Consider the following 22,031-nt stretch of genomic DNA (forward strand, 5'->3'; position numbering starts at 1 on the left):
AATCCTGGCGATCATAGCGAGTATTTTCTTCTTCTTTTTTTAGGTAGGGGGAGGGGGGGGGGGGGGGTTTCGTTAACACAATTTCGCTCTTAAGGTCAAAAGGAGGGCGAACGTATACTATGCCCTACAAAATAACTGTTGATAGTGATTCTGTAAAAAAAAAATCAATTTCATACTTCAGAAAAGGAAATGTGGTATGATTGCAAAAGAGACTACTATATTCAACCACATTTACAGCCGATTTCATTGGGTTTGTAGGGAAAGGTAAACTCCTTGGTTAGCTTGCTTGTTAGTTCAACCGTGAATTCATTATAGGCAAGGTATACTACACTTCTATCGAAGTAGTCTAGTCTTACAGACAGATAGATTGGTTGGTTATCTGTCGTACTAGTCTACTCTTAAAGAAGGGTAGTCTACCTAACCTAATAATGACTTCACGGTTCAGCTAACAAGCAAGTTAACCAAGGATTCTACCTTTCTCTACACACTCAATGAAATCGAGTATTAATTTAACCATAACAATTTCTGTGCACGTACTGTTAATAAATAAACTAAAAAGTTTTACCAAATACAGCTAAGGTAATCTATTCCTGAGGTAGTTTTTCAAAAATTCAAAGTTTTGTTAACAGTTAATTTATAATTATGAACATATCGATGATAACTAAGTCGACACAGATGTGCTGACTACTTGGCTGGTGATACCCTCGGGGGAAATAAATATCCACCAGCAGTGGCATCACCCCAGTGGTTGCAAATAAACTCAGGGCATTTATATGTGTTGAAGACCGTATTTTTTTTACCTATAATGGATTACTTTAAAAGTTGTGACTTAGATGGAGAGATGTCTCATCCGCACTTATACATGTACCACATCTCGTTTATATCTATAAGACATGACAAATGGCAGAATAATCAGTCAGTTGATGTTGGCCACTCAACAGGACCAAATGAAGGGACAACATTATGTAAAATTAACTTTGACTAATGACACATGAAAATGTGGTTACGGTCAGATCGACCCTGTCAAACAGATATTTTATATACAATGTACATCTTACAATCATTACATACACCAAATATAGTTGTCATATTGCTTATACTATCTGATAAACTGAAGAAAAACTTAATATTGCTAAATATACGATGAAAATCAGAAAATGGTGTCAAGGTAATAAATAACCTGCCAGGCAGACATGTCCACCTTACATTTAAGTTTCCCAGTCTTTCGTCTGAATAAAGATGATTAATGACTTGTGCATATTTGGCCTATTTATTTAAAACAAGTTAATATTTACGTTATATACAAAAAACGGTGCAGAAAACAGACGTATTGATTAAAATTATGTACAGGAGATGGAGATGAAGCTATTTAAGTAAGAGTGGAGAAAACAGCACATGTGAGCTGCTCTCTAAGGGAGCTACCATTTGATTTTTATGGGGGGGGGGGGGGGGGGGGGGCTAGGATGAAATTTGAAAAAAATAGGCAGGACAGGAGTTTTGAGTAAAAAAAAGGCAGGATGTGACACTTGCAAAAAAAAAAGTCAGGACGACAATTTAGGTAAAAAAAAGTCAGGATAAACTAAAAAAAAAAAAAGCAGGACCGATTAGAGTGAAAAATAAAAAGGCAGGACAGAGATTACAGCTAAAAAAAAATGCAGGACAAAATTTTTCATCCTAGCCCCCCCATAAAAATCAAATGGTAGCTCCCTAAAGAGTCGACTGTCTGTGAATTAACAACTACAGTTGGTAATAGATTCCATTGCGTTATTGTGTATTGGGAAATGAAAAAATTGAGAACGTGTCCCCAGGGACACAGGTGATGCCCCCACTTGCATTGCATCGAAACTAAATATTTTGCATGTTTTGCATTTATATAAAGGGGCATAACTCGAGAATGGTTAGAGTGCAGGTCCCCACCAATATCCTAACTTGATCTGTATTTTGTGGAAATAAGCAGTGTATAAGTCTGAAAACATTTGGTTCAGGGTAACTTAAGTTAGAGAAAGGAAACTAAAAAAAAATGGAATTTTTCCATTTATTTACAAAGGAGCATAGCTCTATAACAGTTAAAGTAACGCATCAAAATTCAAACTTGATCTGTGCAGGAACATATATATATATTAACTATACTGTTCCCAGATGTGTGTTTTGTGGTAATGAGCATTGTGTATAAATTTGATAACATTTGGTTGAGGAAAAATTAAGTTGGAAAACGGACACTAAAACTTTTCTAATTTTTGTCGAGCCTGCAACTTTTGTTGCAGAAAGCTCGACATAGGGATAGTGATCCGGCGGCGGCGGCGGCTACGGCGGCGGCGGCGGCGGTGTTAGCTCACTTCTTAAAAGCTTTATATTTCAGAAGGTGGAAGACCTGGATGCTTCATACTTTGTATATAGATGCTTCATGTTACGAAGTTTCCGTCAGTCACATGTCCAATGTCCTTGACCTCATTTTCATGGTTCAGTGACCACTTGAAAAAAAAGTTCAAATTTTTTGTAATGTTGAATTCTCTCTTATTATAAGTAATAGGATAACTATATTTGGTATGTGCGTACCTTGCAAGGTCCTCATGTCTGTCAGACAGTTTTCACTTGACCTCGACCTCATTTCATGGATCAGTGATCAAGGTTAAGTTTTGGTGGTCAAGTCCATTTCTCAGATACTATAAGCAATAGGGCTAGTATATTCGGTGTATGGAAGGACTGTAAGGTGTACATGTCCAACTGGCAGGTGTCATCTGACCTTGACCTCATTTTCATGGTTCAGTGGTTATAGCTAAATTTTTGTGTTTTGGTCTGTTTTTCTCATACTATAGTGCAATAGGTCTACTATATTTGTTGTATTGAATGATGGTAAGGTGTACATGTCTAGCGGGCAGATGTCATGTGACCTTGACCTCATTTTCATGGTTCAGTGGTCAAAGTTAAGTTTTTGAGTTTTGGTCTTTTTATCTAATACTGTATGCCATAGGTCAACTATATTTGGTGTATGGAAATATTTTATGATCTTTATGTCAGTCACGCAGGTTTTATTTGACGGTGACCTCATTTTCATGGTTCATTGCACAGTGTTAAGTTTTTGTGTTTGGTCTATTTTTCTTAAACTATAAGTAATGGGTCAACTATATATGTTGTATAGAAGCATTGTTAGCTGTACATGTCTGCCTGGCATGGTTCATCTGACCTTGACCTCATTTTCAAGGTTCATTGGTCTTTGTTTAGTTATCTTGGTTAAGGTTAAGTTTATGAGACAGTTGTAATAAAACTAATCTTTATACTTAGGACTATCAACATAATATCAATGATTAGTATAGAAGGCGAGACATTTCAGCGTGTGCACTCTTGTTCCATATATAAAGGAGAATAACTCTAGAACGGATAGAGTGATGCCACCAAAATTCAAACTTGATCTGTGTTTTGTGGTAATAAGCATTGTGTATAAGTTTCATAACATGTGTATGAGGCAAACTCAAACTCAAACTTAACGGAAACCAATTTTTGGACGTACGGACGTACATACAGACGGACAAGGGTAAAACTTAATGTCATCTCCAGTACGGTGAGGACATAAAAATGCATGAGTCTTCAAATGTATAAATATGTCTGAAGGTGTGTAAATAATGTTTCTGGTTCTTTAGTCTGTTGGAATGAGAACTGTGTTAGATGGTATAGCAACAAGATGATGTGTGATCTTGTACATCACAACCATGCAGGCCTGCTTAACAGGGCCTGGTGATGTTTTATAGCCTGAACAGTTTCGGTCAAAAAAAGGACCTTCATCAGAGGCAGAATGGTGGATTAATGTTTGCACCCTATTTATATAGATTAATAAATCAACCGTTCTGCCTCTGATGAAGGTCCTTTTTGGAATGAAACCGGTCAGGTTATAAAACATCATCAGACAATTATGTGTATTGGCAGATATACTACATTTTTATGCTTTATATCCCCCCCCCCCTTTTGATACACATAATTAATATGGCTTCTACTAATGAAAGCTCCAATGGAGTTCATGTGTTTAGAGACCACTTATGCCAGTACATCTTTCCTATATTGCTTATGAAGCATCAAGGCTTATACCTTCTGAAATGAAATATACCCCAACCAGATAGTAACCCCTATGTGTCCCATTGTGAAATACACAAGATAAGAACTAAATTTCAAGTCAATGTTTTTCATCTAGGAAATCAAAATGTACTTCATTTGAAGTGAGGTTTATAATAAGTGTTTCATAGATAAAATATTTTTAAATTGCCTTAATTACATCCAATTCCACTCACTGTCCCAGTATGCGAGTTAAGGAATTAAGACTTAACCAGGTTTGCACTTGCATGAGTAACATCATGATCATCTGAGATTACCCCTAATTTTTGGTAGGGTTCATATTGCTCAGTCTATAGTTTAGTTTTGTAATCTGTTGTATTTTAGTGTTTTTCATTCTTAGCCATGGTCTTGTCAGTACATTTGAAATTCATGAGTTTGAATGTCTCTTTGGTATCTCACCTCTCTCATATCTAATGTAAGCTTGGTTTCAGATGTATATCAAACATAAACGAGCATTCTGAGAGTATTGCATGGCAATTCAGTCTCTTAGTGGTTAAAAACTCATTGTACTGGAACAAAATGCTAACTTGATCTATAACTTGTCATGGTGTAAACTATATAGCAAATATCAAGTCTATATCTTCAAGCAGGATGAAAAAAGTGAAGAAAACTGAATATTGGAGTGATTTTTTTTTTAAGTCCAAGGACTCTGCAAAGAATCGTCATACTGGAACAAATTTCGAACTTGGTCTGTAACTTGTCATGATAAACAATACACCAAAATATCAAATCAATATCTTTAATCCATAGGAAAAAAAGTGTGAAAAACTGATGGATGGACTGTCACAGACAGACTAGACTGATTGAGTGCTAACATAAGTCCCATTGGACTTCGTCAGTAGGGAGAAAATAAAATAAATGCAGATGATTTTTAATAAATTTATTGCCAAGACAACTGTTTACATGCATAAAGCACCGTGTTGTATTTTGAGACATGATGCAACAACAATAAATCTTTCAATATTTTCAACTCTTTCACAAATTTAGATAATTTTGGTAAACAAGATTTAGTTTGGAAATTCCCAAATTTAGTATCATATATATTTTTCTAGCAAGTCTATGGTAACTATGGTAACAGTTGATGTCAATTTTTTAGGATAAATTGTAAGCACTAAGGGGATGGATTATTAAGTAGGTACAATTATGCTTTTCATGCTTTATCGAGTTTGATAAATATATAAAAATACCGACATATTCATTATGAAGTAAATATTTAAATACCTTACTTCAAAACATTATTCAACATACATAATCTCTCATTTAATGAATAGATTTATACCTTCATAATGTATTTAAGGGAAAAAATTTCAAAATGTTGTTGGCAAGGATCATATTTAACATTATTTTTATTTCTGCGACAGGGATATTTTATCAAATAGCAGCTTTATCCAAATAGTACTTGCTTAATTGACATGTTTGTAGAAAGAGCTTAAGAATTACAGGTTAAATAAGAAAAGAAATATCTCATGATCTGATTTTCTTATAACGATCCTTTTAGTCATCTCTGCCTGACTTGTTGATCAAATAGTAAGAACTTTTCTATTTTTATGTGCAAAATTATTAAAAATACAAAAACCTGAGGAATTTCTTTGATTTCTTAAAGCATACTTTCTATCATTTTTAAACAAAAGTACTTGAATTAATGAATAATATTAATTTTTCAACAGTGTCTTATGACCCTTTTTACTATATTTTCTTAAAATTTAAACATGAAGAAAACAGGAAGACATCAATCAAAGATGGGAACTGAATGCTAGACAAAAATGTATAAACTATTTATTTCCATAACACAAGATCTTTGTATTTATATTTTGATAAAAACAAAATGAAAAATCAAGATTTTTTTTCAAAACGTAGACTTTTTTATTCTATAATTTTTAATACTGGAAAGTTTGATACAATTACAAAACAAAGATTACAAAATAAAAGCTACATGTATGTATAAATAATTAAGCTTTTGCATAGTCAACTGTATATCTACAAAATGTCATTTTAATATACAAATACACATACTCATATCATAAATCTGTACATTTTTTTTAATTGCACTAAAAATCATTAGGATTTATCTCCCCTTAATCAGCAAATATTTCATTTCATATTTTCAGTCTCTCAACTTGGTTATGAGAAGTTTTATTTCACATTTAATATTTTAGATAATTATTGGTTCAATATTTAAAATACATATATATATATGTATAATAATTTATATCAGCAGTATACATTCATTTTTAATTAGAAGAATTATTTGCAATTCATATTCTTTTTTTTTAAATATAGTTTGTGATAAGAATTTTAAAATAACTTTGAAATAATCTATTTATCATTTAACCTAAATTAACAAACAAAATTGCTTCAACATAGGATAGACTATTAATGCTTTTTTTTAAGACACTTATGCAATGTGGCATTGAATAATGCCATGCATTCTTCAATTTAATTTTAACTTTCGTTTGCTGTAGTTGTTTTGTATAATAAACTCGGCTTTATACTTTTCATATTTCATAATTACACAATAATCTTAAATTGATTTAATCAGTCTTATAAATACACATATATTCTTCACTTCCCATTAATATTTCAATACAAAATAGCATTACAATAAAAACATACAAAAACAAAACAGAAAATCATATTTAACAAAAATTTTGTTCCTGTGCTTTTTATCATATGAAACTTGGCAAAAATCTCTCTTGACTAGAGCAAGTGTTTCCAACTCACTCACAAATGATCTCATATTCTCAACTAAACATGAGTATCTAATTTCATGATTTGACAAAAATGCATTTTTTAAGTTTATACATTAACTATTTGAGCACTAAGGAAAAAAGGAGAACGTTCGTTATGAAAATGAAAATCTTTACAAAGGTGGGTTCTATTAATAAAGTTTTATCACATAAAACTAAGGAAATATGTTCTATGTAATTTCATCCTTCATTTCATGAAAAAATAAAAATAAGAATAATTTTTTAAAAACATAATTATGATTTTAATATTTCAAACCTTAAATTATTACAACTATATATAATATATATATATATATAACTTATTTTTATACAGATGAAAAAAAACATAAATTGTATTCATTTATCTTTCTTTAATGATGAAGGTGAAAATTTGAGAGGAAGATAAATATCAATTACCTTCCTTAGATCAAATTACATAGAGTTATCTCCCTTTTTACAAATGACACATGATAACAAAATGAAGGCAAATTAAGCAATATAACTATCACTAAGCACTATTGTTCCTCATTGGATTCACCAGCGACCCATTTTTTCTTGTACTGTTGACGACCAAATCCCTCATCATAGTTTCCTTTCCTGGCAAATAATTGTTTGAAATGATTCGTGCAAAATATGATTCCTTCATTCATTGAGAACGTTTTTGCCCTGTTGGAAAAAAAAGAATAAATACAAACATCTTAAAATGTTTTTAGTTTATAATTAATTTTTAAGTTCTTAAAACGCATGCATAATATTTCCTCTTTCTATCCATCAAGATTTGATGACAATTACCCACAAAACACTATTTATAAAACGTTCTTTTCCTCCACAGTACATGATTCCAAAAAATTAGTTTTTTCAGGAATAAATTTTGGAATTTTTCAATTAATGCCCTACATTTCTTAAAATTTAAATCCAAGATGTATTTCCCCTTACAATAGTTAGAGAAGTTCTCTTGTTTTAGTCTTTTTTTCTGTGTAAGATGAAGTTGGAACGCAACTAAAATGAAACTTGCATATGGTAAATATCCATACTTAAGCATTTTACTTTTTTTAGCGAACAGAGGCATGGAAACCCAAAATTAAATGTGTATTTAATTAAAATGAGAAGTACCATAGCAATAGTATAAACAACCCTTAATAATGTGTCACTGTACTTAGGCAGTATCTGGGATAAAAGTAGTCTTCATATTGATGTTACAGTACTATGAATTGTCACAAGAGTTGTCTTTCTTGGAAGAAAGAGTCTGCTGGAAATTTGTGTATTTCTCACTTTCCCTATATACAGGATTGAGGAAGGACCTACTCTTACCTAAATAAATGTGAAGCTTTTTAATCTAAACTGAATAATTGACAGATGAATTTAATTTTTGTACCGCAATATCTCAATTCAAATTGAGAAACATTACATGCAACAAACACATAAAAATCGTAAAACAATTCTCATTCTACAAGTATTAGTATTAACGTTTGTTTTGAAATTGTTCATGCAACCATGCTTTTCTGGATATTTTTATTGTGTTCTGTCTGTTTTCGTCCATCTTCCTTCTGACATTTAGCCTACAAATGGTAAACAATAAACTGGTTTCCCATAAAAAATATGGGAACAGTCACGTCAATACTTATTATGTCCCCTTGTATAAAATATGATAAATATATACAAATAAGGGAGGTAATAAAAGATTATCTTACGTTAGTACACATTTACAATGGGAACATTTAAAACAGGCTCTGTGGTAGATGTGTTTATTCATTTCCAATTTTTCCACTGCATACACGGTTTTCTGGCATGCGGCACACTTCTCAAGCTGAACAGGTACAAAGGACCCTTTTTTTGGCTGTGCAAAAACAAAAGTCAGTAAATAAAACAAGCAAAATCATGTTAAGCCATGCATGATTAATTAACATTTTCTCTCTCAAAATTCTACTTTCATATGATATGATGATACTGCACTGCAAACTTGATATAAATATCTTATCGTTTATACTGCAATTTTTTTTTCGTTAAAATTTTCATCAATCTAAGATTTTTTATCACTGAATATGACTGCTGTTTCAAATATTTGCCAAAAAAAGATTCTAAAATCAGATTAAATGCTTTTTCTGTATATAGTGGCATATTCTTATATTTTGATTTTGCTATCTAAGTTTCAAGTAATTTGCAGTTGCAGTATCAAAACCAGCCTACCATGCAGAAAATGAATTAATTTTCAAAAATAATCTTTTTTCAGCATTCTTCATAACCAAAATGCAGATGATAAATTTGTTCTCAACAACCTTTCAAATAATTTAGCTACTTTTTAATCCTATATATACATTTCTATGTTCAAAATAAATTACAAAAAAGATAAAACTAATTTATAAGATATATATATTATTTATATTGACAAAATCAAAATTTGATGTAATTTGAAATTACTTCCCCTGAATTATTTAACAGGGGAGATAATTTCAATTTTTGTTTTCTTTAAAATTTATTGAGCAGAACCCCTTCAATGTTTAATCAAAACAGTTTTCTTTTGTTTTTCCAAATTTTGGTGAAAGTCAAACTAAACCACTTATAATTAACAACCAAATAACAGATGATTCATTGTTTCCTTTTTGGTCAAGAAACAAAAATTGTTTGGAATTTACTGTTATGTATCAATTTGAATCTTCGATTCATCGATGTTAAAGCAACAGTTAATTCAGAATGAAGGGGTTCAGCAAACGTGCAAAGACAAGACAACAAAAAATATGCATTTCTAAATATAAAACAGAAATAAAGCTTGAAACTAAATATATGATTATATTTAACTAAAGATATAACTAAGAAAGCAACTGCTCCAATTCATGCTGGTTTATTGGTCCGCTGCGTACAGGACTGTTGCCATTGTTCCAGCCATCACCCTTGTCAATATCATGCACATGCATTTCATAAATAAATAAAATAGATTCCATCACTACCACATTAATAGACAATTTAAATTTTGACTGATCTTTCACTGGGTCATACACTACAAGTCTGCATCATTTAAAATTTTGGCAATATTTTGATGCAGTAGCTGTAAATGTACACCTGTCAGTCAAAATTCAACTTATCATTTAACAGACAATGGTCATGGGAGTGTGGGTGTATTATCATTTTCATCTCTTCATCATTAAAAAAAATAAAAATAATCTTGAATGTTATTGTTCTGAATCAAGCACATGGACGTGTGGGTGTAATAACATTTTTTTTTTACCTTCATTTAAAAAAAAAAAATCTAAAATATTATTGTTCTGAATCAAGCAAATTTTTCATTTTTGAACAACTTATATCAAAAGTTGGCAATTGATCATCCCTTCTATTCAGCCAATGAGACGAGTCCATTGGATGTTAACAAAGAAGATCAATGAAATTTAATTGTAAAAAGTTACATTCACTGATCTCAAATTTATGATTACACAGCAATTTATGATCAATATTTCCCCATGTTGGATCAATATTGTATAAGTATTTAAAGCAGTAGAGGAAATATATCTGAAATACAATGGCATTGTGTGACAATATCATGCAAATTTCACTTAAATAATGAATATAAACTACAGCTCAAGTGATATTTGCCTATTCCACTTGCCCACCATGGGACTGGGCACAACATGGGCAAAACTTTTAGAAAGTACAAATTGTGAAAATTTAAAATACCAAAATAGATGGCAAAAGACATAGAATGTTCCTTGTGTCTTTCCTATTTGTTGTATACGCTGGTTTTTTTTCCATTCACCTAAAAATTACCCTCCCTTTCATTGGATATAATCAGTTTTATTTTTGAAACAAGATTTTAAAGAAATCTAAAGTTAAATTTCAGGTTAAATTTTATGGGCAGTACATTATACACAGTGAGCAGATGTAAATGACAAAATCAAGATGAGCCATAGTATAATAAATGAAAGTTCAAATTGTAAAAATTCATCAGGTTAAATTGTAAAATTTCACTAGGCTTAAATTGTAAAATTTCACAATTTCATGGTTAATTTTTCAAACTAATGTATAATTAGAGAAGATGGAATGATGTGATATAATAACTGGTTTATCTCAAAACAGATGTTTGAAACGATCAACTAGTTCGAGACTAAAATCTTGTTCAAATAAGCTTGCAATGTTAATATATCAAACAATAATCAGTCAAACTTTCAAAAGATGCCAAAAATATTAAATGTTAAATGAGAAAATGAATTTGAACTTTCATTAAAAACAAAAAACATGGTTACGTGTGAAGAGTTATACAACAAAAGCTATAAAAACTAAAAGAAAGTTATTAATAGTAACACGGGTGACACACTTACACTCTCTGTACTGCTTTCAAACATCTACAATGCAAAACTCTGTAGTTAGTGGTCAAGGGGAGGCAACCCACTCAAGAAGAGGGGGAGATAATTCACACTTTTTGCAAAAAATTAAAACCATACTTTATGGTGAAATTTATGGAAATGCTGAGGTTATATCAGAAGTTTTAAGTCAGGATCCAAAATAAAAATAGATTCTTTATATGTGTTATGAAGATACATCAATGTGAGCTTTATTTAATTGATTCATGTCAGTAAAGAGTAATCACAGTCAAACTGCAACAATGGTTGAGGAGGAGGCGGAAGCTCTTTATATTCATTATTCACTAAAATTTCCTTCCTGTTTAATAACTGAAATTTTTATTAGATTGTGGATAGGAAGTGATATTTCACACTTCACATAACCAGTAAACCTTGGTGAACCATGCAGCACATATGTAAACTATTTATAAAGGATTTAAAACACCTACTGAAAAACAGATTTACACACAAACTGTAAAGGAATTGCAGTGGCCGATCCAGGGGGGGGGGGGGTTCAGGGGGTTGGAACCCTCCCTTTTTTTTGGCGGATCAATGCATTTGAATGGGAGCATATAGTTGGAACCCTCCCCCCACCCCCCTTTACTCTGTGTTGGGAACCCCCTCCTTTTTAAAATGGCTGGATCTGCCACTGAATTGTACCAGGAAAAGAGACAGCAACCAAACATTACCCACACTCCTTTTTGAAAACAAAAACAACATGATTACATCTGATGACCATTAATCATAATGCTTGTATGTAGCATAAGTGGACTACAAGAAATGAAGAAAACATTTCAAATTTCCTTATTCATCAACAGAAAATGAAAACCTGAACATAAAAAAGCATTGAGTATACATATGACTGGAATTTCCTTATGTAATAAACACTTCAACAAATACACAACATTAAAACCCATGTGTAACCCTAACTAATCATAAAATGGGTGTGCTTATCTTATGATTAAGATCTGATGTTAAAAATGTTTTCAGTACAAAGTCAGAAATGAAAACATTCTTAAGTAATTTACCAAGTCATGTTTAACCACATAAACCAAAGTTATGTACATTTTTTGTACCTGGTGAGCAATCAAGATTTATAATGGACTTTTTAGCTTGTTGACATAGAAGTCAGGGAATGGTCTCAAGTTAATGAAATGAAACATTTCTTTCAATTCATATTTCACTATGATCAATTTTCATGCCACTGTGAATAGACACAATCGTAATTGTGACAAATTTAAATCATTACCATCAATATTTTTAAAAGGCATACATATTTACACCTCTTGAAAATAGATCTTATCTTTAACACTTATAGCACTTTAAAATAGTTAACCTTTTAAATCAAGAAGGAATTTTGGATTAAATCTGATACTATTTCATTTATTGCTGACTCATCAATTTTTTTAGAGGATTCTGCAACCCACCATGGGTTTAATAATAACGTTTTTATTTACTGATTAAAAATCAACGCATTTGTACTCTAGGGTACTCTAGGGTACTCAATGGTACTCAGGCCCTCCCCACAAGTAAAGGCTGAACAATATAAAAAAGATGTGGTATGATTGCCAATGAGACAACTGTCCACTAGACACCAAAATGACATAGAAATAAACAACTATAGGTCACCGTACAGCCTTCAACAATGAGCAAAGCCCAAACCGCATAGTTGGTCTTTAACTGTCTGGCAGTATCTATATAGATACCCCCTCTTTTTTAACAAAAAACCTAAACCTACTGATGAAATGAGACATAATTTGTATTTAAGTCAAGTCCCTTAGCAGAGAGGTAATTGGACTTTATTTTGTCAATTGTTTTGACTGCAAGAGAAGTCTACAACATTAGTAATGCCACATTCTAGTAAAGTATGATTAATTCGGACTACATAAATTTTCAAAATTTCATATAGTCATAAATCATGTATATATAGGAACAAGTTTTGATATTTAGTTTCAAGACTTTAGAAGATGAAAAAGTTTTTGGTGCAGACTACAAGAGTTTCAAATGTGACCCATTAGATTCTTCACTTAATGGCATTACCGAAACCCTCTTTTTACATAACGGTTATTAACATGTGTTTTCTTCATAATCACATTGGGTTAAATTAAATTTCAGGATCCTCAAAGAAATCATTTTTGTTTTTGTTTTAAAATAACTGTCAGTCAACTTAGAATCAGGAATGTCTTTTATGCAAAATTACCAAGGTCGTTCACCATTAGTACATTCCTAGTACATTCCTCTGTCCTAACCAAAGTATCAGGTGTGTTAATTAAGACAGGTGTGTATTTGATTTGTACCTGTACAGGTAGGACACCTGCATGTATGATGTCAAAACTTTCATCACTCAGTACAGGAATTCAATATGAACAGGGTCAAACAAAGCTCTGTCTGCATTTTTACTGGATTTATATATGTAGTTTTGAAGAGGGTCTAAATGGGTATCATCACAGACAGAAATTGTTTAATAAAACCAGACTTTTAAGGGGTGTGTTGGGCTGAAAACACTATGCTTTTCTTAAATAGAGTTAGAGAACCGTAACCAATTTCTGCACATACAGATAAGCAGATAGACAAGAGTAAAACTTGTTCCCCCAGATTCATAGGGCGGTTAGGGCTGAATGCTATGCAACTCCTACATAAAGTTGAGAGAACGGAAACCAATTTATGCATGTGCAGACAGACAAGGGTAAAACTTATTCCCCTAGATTTATAGGGGGTTGTTGGGGATGAAACACAATGCATTTCTTAAAACAGTTGGAGAACAGAAACCAATTTCTAGATTTACAAATGTGCAGACACTGACAAGGGTAAAACTAAATCCCCCTTCCGCTACAGTGGGGCATAAAAAGTTATATTTAATTTCAATTAAAATTTATTAAAAATTTCCTGCGCAATCCAATAAGAAAAGAAAACAATGGAAACATAACAAGAGGTTAATCTATTGACATGACATCAATCCAACAATAACAACTACTCAAAAGTTTATCAGAGACATTCAAGCCTTTACATCATTCTAGATCCCCTTAAGAAGGTTATTCAAATATTTTGCAAATTGATTGCGGTTTTCCATTAATAACATGTCAATTGCATGTATAAATTATTTATTGATGTAGAAAACTTTAAAATTTATTCCTGAATGGATTTAAATTTGTTGAATAATATGCAAAAAATTGCTTCGAACCATTAATAAAATGGGAAATTAAATCCTACATTCAACTTAAAAGTACTAGTGCATTGGGCTTTATGTGGGAACTACAAATAATCCTGTATGTAAGTAACAGTTGTGTTGTTGTCTCTGACACATCCCCCCTTTTTGATTCTCAAATTGAAGGTTTAGTCACTTAAGTGTGAGAAAATTTAATATTTATAAAAAAATTAGTAGCCATGATGAGGAATGTTCTCAGAGGTATTTTAGATAAGGAATTATCTATAAACAGATTTTATCAGTTTTAAGTTTGCAACAGATGTTGATGCACTCATAAAGATATATGAGCTCATAAATTTTAATAACTTTATAGATTATTTCATGAAATTAATCCATAAAGGCAAGGAGAGTCCAAAAAGTAAAAAATCAATATGTAGTTTAAATTCTGATATTTCCCCCCAATATAAGGTAACTAGATGATATGCATCTAAAATTGCATTAACTATTATATTTTATAGCAAAAGATAAAAGAATATTAGTTTACCAAGCTCAACTTACAAATGTATGTCCGGGATTGAGTTACAAAGTATGATTGATTTTTGTTGTTTTCACCCAAGCAGTCAAAGATGGACATATGGAGGCCAACACATAAACGACCAAAAATGAAAAAGATACATAAAAAGGGTAGTTTTCACCCTGTTACTAAGTTGTGGACGGCTATTCAGAGGTCAGGAAACAACCAAAAATTAGAACGAAAGCCAAGGGAAGCCATCAGACATGAATAGGAATAAATTTGGACTATCTGTATCATAAGAATGTAAAAGGAGTTATGTTTAATCAGAAATTAACCTGGACACTTAACCCATCATCATGATCATCAATGAACCTTATCTTAGAGAAAAATATTATTGGAGTGGTGTTTTTCTATAGCCTCCTCTGTTTAGATAATAAATTTCAACACAGCCCACAAATGATCCTAATCTTAAATAATAATATTTGAATGTTTTTATTCTGGCCAAATTGGTTCAATAAATTAACATTCTCTGTGGACAAAACTTCAGAAACAATGATCTTTTAATGTTCAAACTGAAAAACAAAGATTGCGAAAAATTTAGGTATGCATTAGAAAGTTACAAGAACAAGTTTGAAGCAGTAGACACCAGGTTTAATGTTTAACAAACAGAAGTCATGATAAAAAATTCTCACATTTTTCAAAGGGTTAAACATTATTACATCTTTCAGTTTCAGACATGATAAATTTTGTCCCAATAGTGACATTTTTGATAAATTTATAAATAAATTTATACTACATGTACCTGTACTTTAAATTAAAAGCTTTTTTCAATTTGTCCCTAAAGCCATCCATATATTTTTTAGTTTTGTTTATACTGTCAAACCGATTTACCTCACATTTGAGATTAATCAGCTGATACTCTGACATTTCATGCATGAACAGTCTGTCTGTCTCACCCCAACATAGTTCATTTGGCTTTAAATTAGAAAAAAATATGTGTAACACGATTTTAACTAGAGAGAACACATGTCTGGCCTATTTTACAGTAATTTTACTGATTTATAATGATTGAATCTTATGTCAAAAGTCTTTGATATATAGGTTTAACCAATGTGTATCAGAAAAATATCATATTATCAAAGATCCTAAAAAGTGAGGTCACGGTCAGAAAAATTCAGACCCACCTTATTTCAGACAGTAATTCATGGACATCCCCCTCCCCCTTTTTCAGTTTATCAAAATGTAGACCCTCTTCATCTTTTTGTTTACAATGACTTTCAAAGTTTTTCTATTTTTTTCATTTTTTAAATCAATTCTTTGTCATGTTTGTCCCCAAAACTTTGATTCAAATCAATACTACAAAAATTGTAAAATTTCAAATCTTTCAAGTAACAAGTCCTAAAATTTATACATGATGGATATGTTCCAGTTTTAAGTCATATTTATACATAGATATGATCTTTATTTCCTATAACAGGAAAACTCTAATAAAACAGGTCATAATTTCCTCCCTCCCTCCTCTCTAAATGACTGATCCGGATTCAGATCAATTTATCCCTTACATACAGATAAGCCTATTGATCCTAATCACAATCAATCTATCTTAGGATGGCTGGATACCTTATGTCTAGCTATTGATTCAGAGCTTGATACCATCTAAATGAATCTTTGTTATTATGAATCAGCTGATGTCCCAGATATAAAGGATTTCCCCCTAGGACAATGAACTTTGAGCGATTGTCAATATTCCATTATTCAAATGTGAAATCAATATCTTTATGGAATCCACACTGTCTCCTATTTTGAATATAAACAAAGCTGTATAAAACAGGTCAAGGTTTGATGACAAATAATGGAAACAGCTGAGAAACTTCATCACAAATGACCTAATCTTAAATGAATTTTATCTTCTTGCTTAATTCTTACAGTGGGGTCTTAATACATGTAGATGATTATTAATTAAAAATTTTGAACGTGTTTTTGCCAAACATTTGACATACGCAAAGTTTCAAAAACTAACACAATAAAAATAATCCACCAATTTACCGTTTACGAAAGCAAGGTTATTAGGATGCATATCAGTAAGTATGTACATGTACAATGTATGCAGAAGTTTCCATCAGGACCTGGATTCGGATTTGCATAATAGATCATCTTTGCATTTACTGTTGTCGACTGCATTTTGTTTAATACAAAGACTCCTAATCTTATTAAGGGGGCGGATCCATCTATTTTTAAAAGGGAGGTTCAGAACCCAGGATAAAGAGGGGTTCCAACTTATGTCTCCATTCAAATGAGGTGATCTTCCAAAAAAGGGGGGTTCCTCCCCTCTGGATCTGCCACTACCAACGATTTTAACAAAGACACCCATCCTTAATAAGACCAATTTTCCTCCTTTTTGTATTCAATAATTCTCTCATAAATACTTGCATAATTGATACATGTATTTCCTGACAATTGACCTTTACAACCTCCTAATGGGACCTAGCAAAACCACTTTTATTTACATGTGAATAAATAATTGATTACTTCTTGACCAGTGTCTTCTTGACAAGGCCACATTAAATAATAAAATAATTAGCTCTCAAAGATATAGTTGTCCATAAAATCTTTGGGTTGTTAACAATTATCTTGCAGTTTATGTCCAAATGTCAAAGGCAATATATATACATTTATTACTAGTTAATTATGGTATAAAATGACATAATTCATGTATTATGAAAATAAGATGATAAATTTCTTTATAATGATCTATATTTACTTCGGTTTCTACATATTTTGACATAAATGTAAATTTTCCATCTGTTTTTGTTAACCTCTTTACATTCAAAACTTTAAATTCAAATTTAAATTTTTAACAATGAAAATATTCAAATTTATGAAATCAATTATGTTATGAAAATGTCATAAGCAGACAAAAATCAGACAAATGTCCACCAAGGGTCAGACAAACATCACAAACCTGTACACGTTTTTGAATGGCACTCATCCTGCACAAAAACACCACACACTATGAACTCCTTGAATGAACTCCTTTGACTCTGACATAAAACTACACAGCTGAAGAAATGTGATCACTTTACAAGAGGCACCTCTAAGGGGAATCAATTAAACCAACTAATACATCATGAGATTTTCCCTCACAATGTCAATCACTTTGAAGTGAATCATATTGAGGCTAAACCCATTTTTAAAAAGAAATCTATAACATAATTGTCTGGTCTGTTTCAAAATTGTATAATTCATTTCCTGTCATTGTTAAACATGGGTAATCAATTGTTTTGAAATGTACATTGATTATCATGATGGGGTTTCCTAAGGGTATACATTTAAAATGAGTCAGACCATTTTGAATACATTTACAATCAATTTTAAGGTATTTAATGGGTGACTGATCCTTATGTTCATTCATGCTAATGTTACCAAAACTAAAATTCATTTAAATATAATATAGGTCTTAAGTTTACACCCACACACTAAATTGCGGGATAAAGTTGTTACAACTACATTAAAAATATTTATGCAAATTTTTGACTTTAATGATATCATTTATAATTCATTATATACAGAACATGGTGTCACGTAATTACATATTTAATAACAAGCAATAAATAAATTGAGCGCAGTATCACTTATGTTTAATGAGCCTATGTTTTCTTAAAAATGTAAAACCTGGTCAGAAAAAGAGTCTTGGAACTTGAATTATGTCAGAAAAAAGACTTCCATATATTTCTTTCATAATGGGTTGTGGGGGAAAAAAGCTCAGCCCACTTCTGCCTTTACCGGCCCTCCAAAAACAAGAAAACAACTGGTCCCTCAAAAGAGTTCCAATGTAGATAGGGCTTCACATTTCATATTGCTCTCCTGGAATCAACTAGCAATAACATTTAAATACAAGTACCCTGATGACAAATTAAGGAAGTAAATCATTATCTAATTTCATAATTAGGGATTAGTTGTCTCATACTTCAGAGTATAAAATGCATTTGTAAACGTTAAGCACGAAATACAAATTAAAATACAAATTATCTCTTCCATATCGAACGCCTACCATTTTCTGATTTTAATAATTCTCTATTCAAACTATCTAATATACTTTTCAAACTTTTCAATATTATTTCAATTCTCTATTAGTTAATTGATTTCAATTGAACATTGATAACATCATTGGGCATTGGTGTTAAAAGCCACTTCAGCTGATGTGCCTATATCTTGATTGCCAGTTTTAATTGGTGGAGGTAAAACTTAACCTGATTTTGGTACAGGAAATGTTCATAAAATAATTCAAAACCAGCTAAATTAAAAGTTTAAACCCATAATTTGTTCAAAGTCAAATTAGAACCCTTTCAATTCAATGAACCTATTTATATAGATCTAAACCATCTTTTTCTATGACATTCCTTACATACACGGACTATTTTCCAAATAAACAAAAATATGCATTGAACTTGAATTGAAAATAAGTGTTTATATGTATACATCTTTGAAACAGCAAAAGATGTGAGAAAGCATTATATGGTTTTTGAAATAAAATATGAACAGAGAAGGCAAATTACTTATGTTGACATATATTGACGAAACTTTGCAGAAAGAACAACAAAGCTATGATCAATGAAAACAGACAACACATACAAAATCAGCATGATACGGTACAAGTTGAGATTTCCTTCTAACAAAAGATCAAAATCAGCATGATACGGTACAAGTTGAGATTTCCTTCTAACAAAAGATCAAAATCAGCATGATACGGTACAAGTTGAGATTTCCTTCTAACAAAAGATCAAAATCAGCATGATACGGTACAAGTTGAAAGTAAAGATTTCCTTCTAACAAAAGATCACTGAATTCAAGTCTGAAAACAAAGAGCCTTTTATATCAGGAAGTTAGAAGTAGAAGACTGATATGACAAGACAAAGAGAATATTATATATAGCACTTCTTTCTTTCCTCAATATAAAACTGTTTTGAATTATCTCCCTTGAAGTATGTTAGAAACACAGGGGTTATCTCCCTCTTGTAATAAAAATATTTTCCAAAAAGAAAAGTTGCCTTTTTGAAGCAGTTAGTGTGAACTTGGCTTAAAGTTAGTAGTGTGGATATTAGCTTAAAGTCTACGGATAATACAACTAAGAACTAACAGTATCAACGTGCAAGCATAAACAATGTGACAGATTAGTAAAGTGTTGACTAGAGCAACTGAGAATTTTAACATGAATTTCATCTTGCTGGAAGTACAGCTATTGATGAATAGGAGTTGAAGCCTCACTAATTTAGTGAAATAGGAGACAACTGAAATAACTATGATGAGCCTTTCAGAATATATATATTTGTATTTACTGTATTCACTGGCAAATAATTTATCTTAAATCCCCAAAGAGTCTTTCTCAATCATGGTAAAAATCAAAGTTGAAAACCATGAAAAATTCAGAGCAAATATCTACATCAATTTTTAGTCCAATCACAATTCTGCATTGGTCACTTTTAATTTTCATGTAAACAATTTTTCTGTACAAATCTCTTGCATCCATATTTTTCAAATAGAAATTTCCCAAAATATAAACAATGCTTATCATACAGAGGTCAAGTTATATATACAATATGTATTCTGACAAGCTCATGCTAGAAGATAAACAAGTTTTTCATAGTGAGTATTTTTTTTCTGTAACAAACCTTAGTGCTGGTCTCAACAGGGGAACTACCGCTGTCAGTAGAATCCTAAAAATGACAAATGTGCATGCCGTAATGTAAAGGGGAAACAATTCAAAAGTACACACGACAAATGATAAACACGGACACAACTGTGAACCTCAATGAACGATCAAATGCATGATTATGCACCAACGATTCAAAAGAGCATGTTAAAACAAGCAAACAATTTGCATGCAGAAAATGCTAAAAGTCGTCCTTTTATTATTTCTAATTTTAGCAGCTAATGAGAATTAAGCAATAATGGTTTCCATTTAATTATTTCTGCTTCAATGGTAAGTACATTAATACTTTATTTAACAGTATTGCTGTTAAGGTAATTTCTTTCTTTATCAATTTTTACAAAACTCAGTGTTTAAATTATAAGTAGCATTAAAAAAAAAAGAAAATATTTTAAGAATCTCTAAACCACATTTAAAAACTTAAAAATAAAATTTACAAACCATTGTACTTAGAATGTCCTACTATAATGAAAGAACAAGGAAATCTTAGTCCTCAAGATTATAAATGACTAATTTGTTTCTTATTTCCTGTTGAAATCTACATACAACTTAAGCCAGGGTTAAAATGTCAAACATTTTACTCCAATTAACCATCATAGGTGTTGGGTGTAACTTTTACAAAACTTTGTAGTTAAAAAGAAATTAGGACATCTGATACTACCTGTTGTTGAAAATAGGGAAATGTACTTTCTGATTTACATAAAACGAAAAGTTTTAACCTTTATCTGTTTATCTTAAAAGCTGTCAACCAAAATCTATATGTTTTGTAAACTCTACCAATTTATTTATCACCAACATATATCTTCATCTTTATTTTGTAAAGTTTGTCAACATGTGGGGTTCAAACCAAACTTTCAACAATGAATTTTCAAACAATAAAAATTATTAACTATATATGTAATGTAATATGGCCTTTCCTCAAAATTTATAAATATTCTTGTCTACCAACCTTAGTTTTTTTTATTGACCAATAGATCAATTTTATTTTTTTGATTCCCAAAAAATTTGTCATTTTAGTCTCATAAATTTAGTTCACCTATAAAATGTTTAGGGAAGTTTTTAAGTCTATGGTCGACTGTTTAAATAAAATATAATATTCATGATTCAGGTGGGGGATATTTAGGATATTACCAGGTCATACAAAGACGAGAAATATAAACAAACAAAATTCTTGGGAAAACTGCTGAAATACAAAATATTCAGTTATCTGGAATTCATTTGTCACCGCCCTCTCTTCAAAAAAGAACTCCAACCTTTTTCTGAAAATTTGAAGAAAAATAAAAACTGAAAAAAAATTCAGTTAAAATTCAGCAACTAAAATTAACTAGTCTTTACCATGCTACAACATAAAACATGCGTTAAAAATCATATCTATAAAAAAAATATTGAATTGCAAACATTTTTAATTAACTTTTTGCAACAATTTTCTAGAATTGTAATTTTGGAGTTACATCCCTTTGATTGAAACACAACTTTTGTATAGTAGAAATATTCAAAAATGTTTGCA

The 22,031-nt window shown here is 31.1% G+C and overlaps 1 protein-coding gene across 15 annotated transcripts in view; it reads right to left on the reverse strand.

Moving 5' to 3' along the window:
• Positions 1-4,969: 4,969 nt before the first annotated feature.
• The window catches only part of LOC143083541 (uncharacterized), a 73,230-nt gene continuing 56,168 nt past the window's right edge, over positions 4,970-22,031 (reverse strand). For 8 of the 15 annotated variants that reach the window (XM_076259790.1, XM_076259792.1, XM_076259791.1 and 5 more), the window contains 4 exons: positions 20,487-20,531; positions 11,138-11,161; positions 8,522-8,667; positions 4,970-7,496 (listed from right to left, as the gene is read on the reverse strand). In XM_076259790.1, coding sequence (XP_076115905.1) covers positions 7,346-7,496; positions 8,522-8,667; positions 11,138-11,161; positions 20,487-20,531 — 366 coding nt within the window. In that variant the 3' untranslated portion in view covers positions 4,970-7,345. The remainder of the gene's footprint in view (positions 7,497-8,521; positions 8,668-11,137; positions 11,162-20,486; positions 20,532-22,031) is intronic. The other 7 variants (XM_076259799.1, XM_076259794.1, XM_076259789.1 and 4 more) reach the window with 7 other exon arrangements.

This window comes from Mytilus galloprovincialis, chromosome 7, assembly GCF_965363235.1.
Source record: "Mytilus galloprovincialis chromosome 7, xbMytGall1.hap1.1, whole genome shotgun sequence".
Classification (NCBI taxonomy): domain Eukaryota; kingdom Metazoa; phylum Mollusca; class Bivalvia; order Mytilida; family Mytilidae; genus Mytilus; species Mytilus galloprovincialis.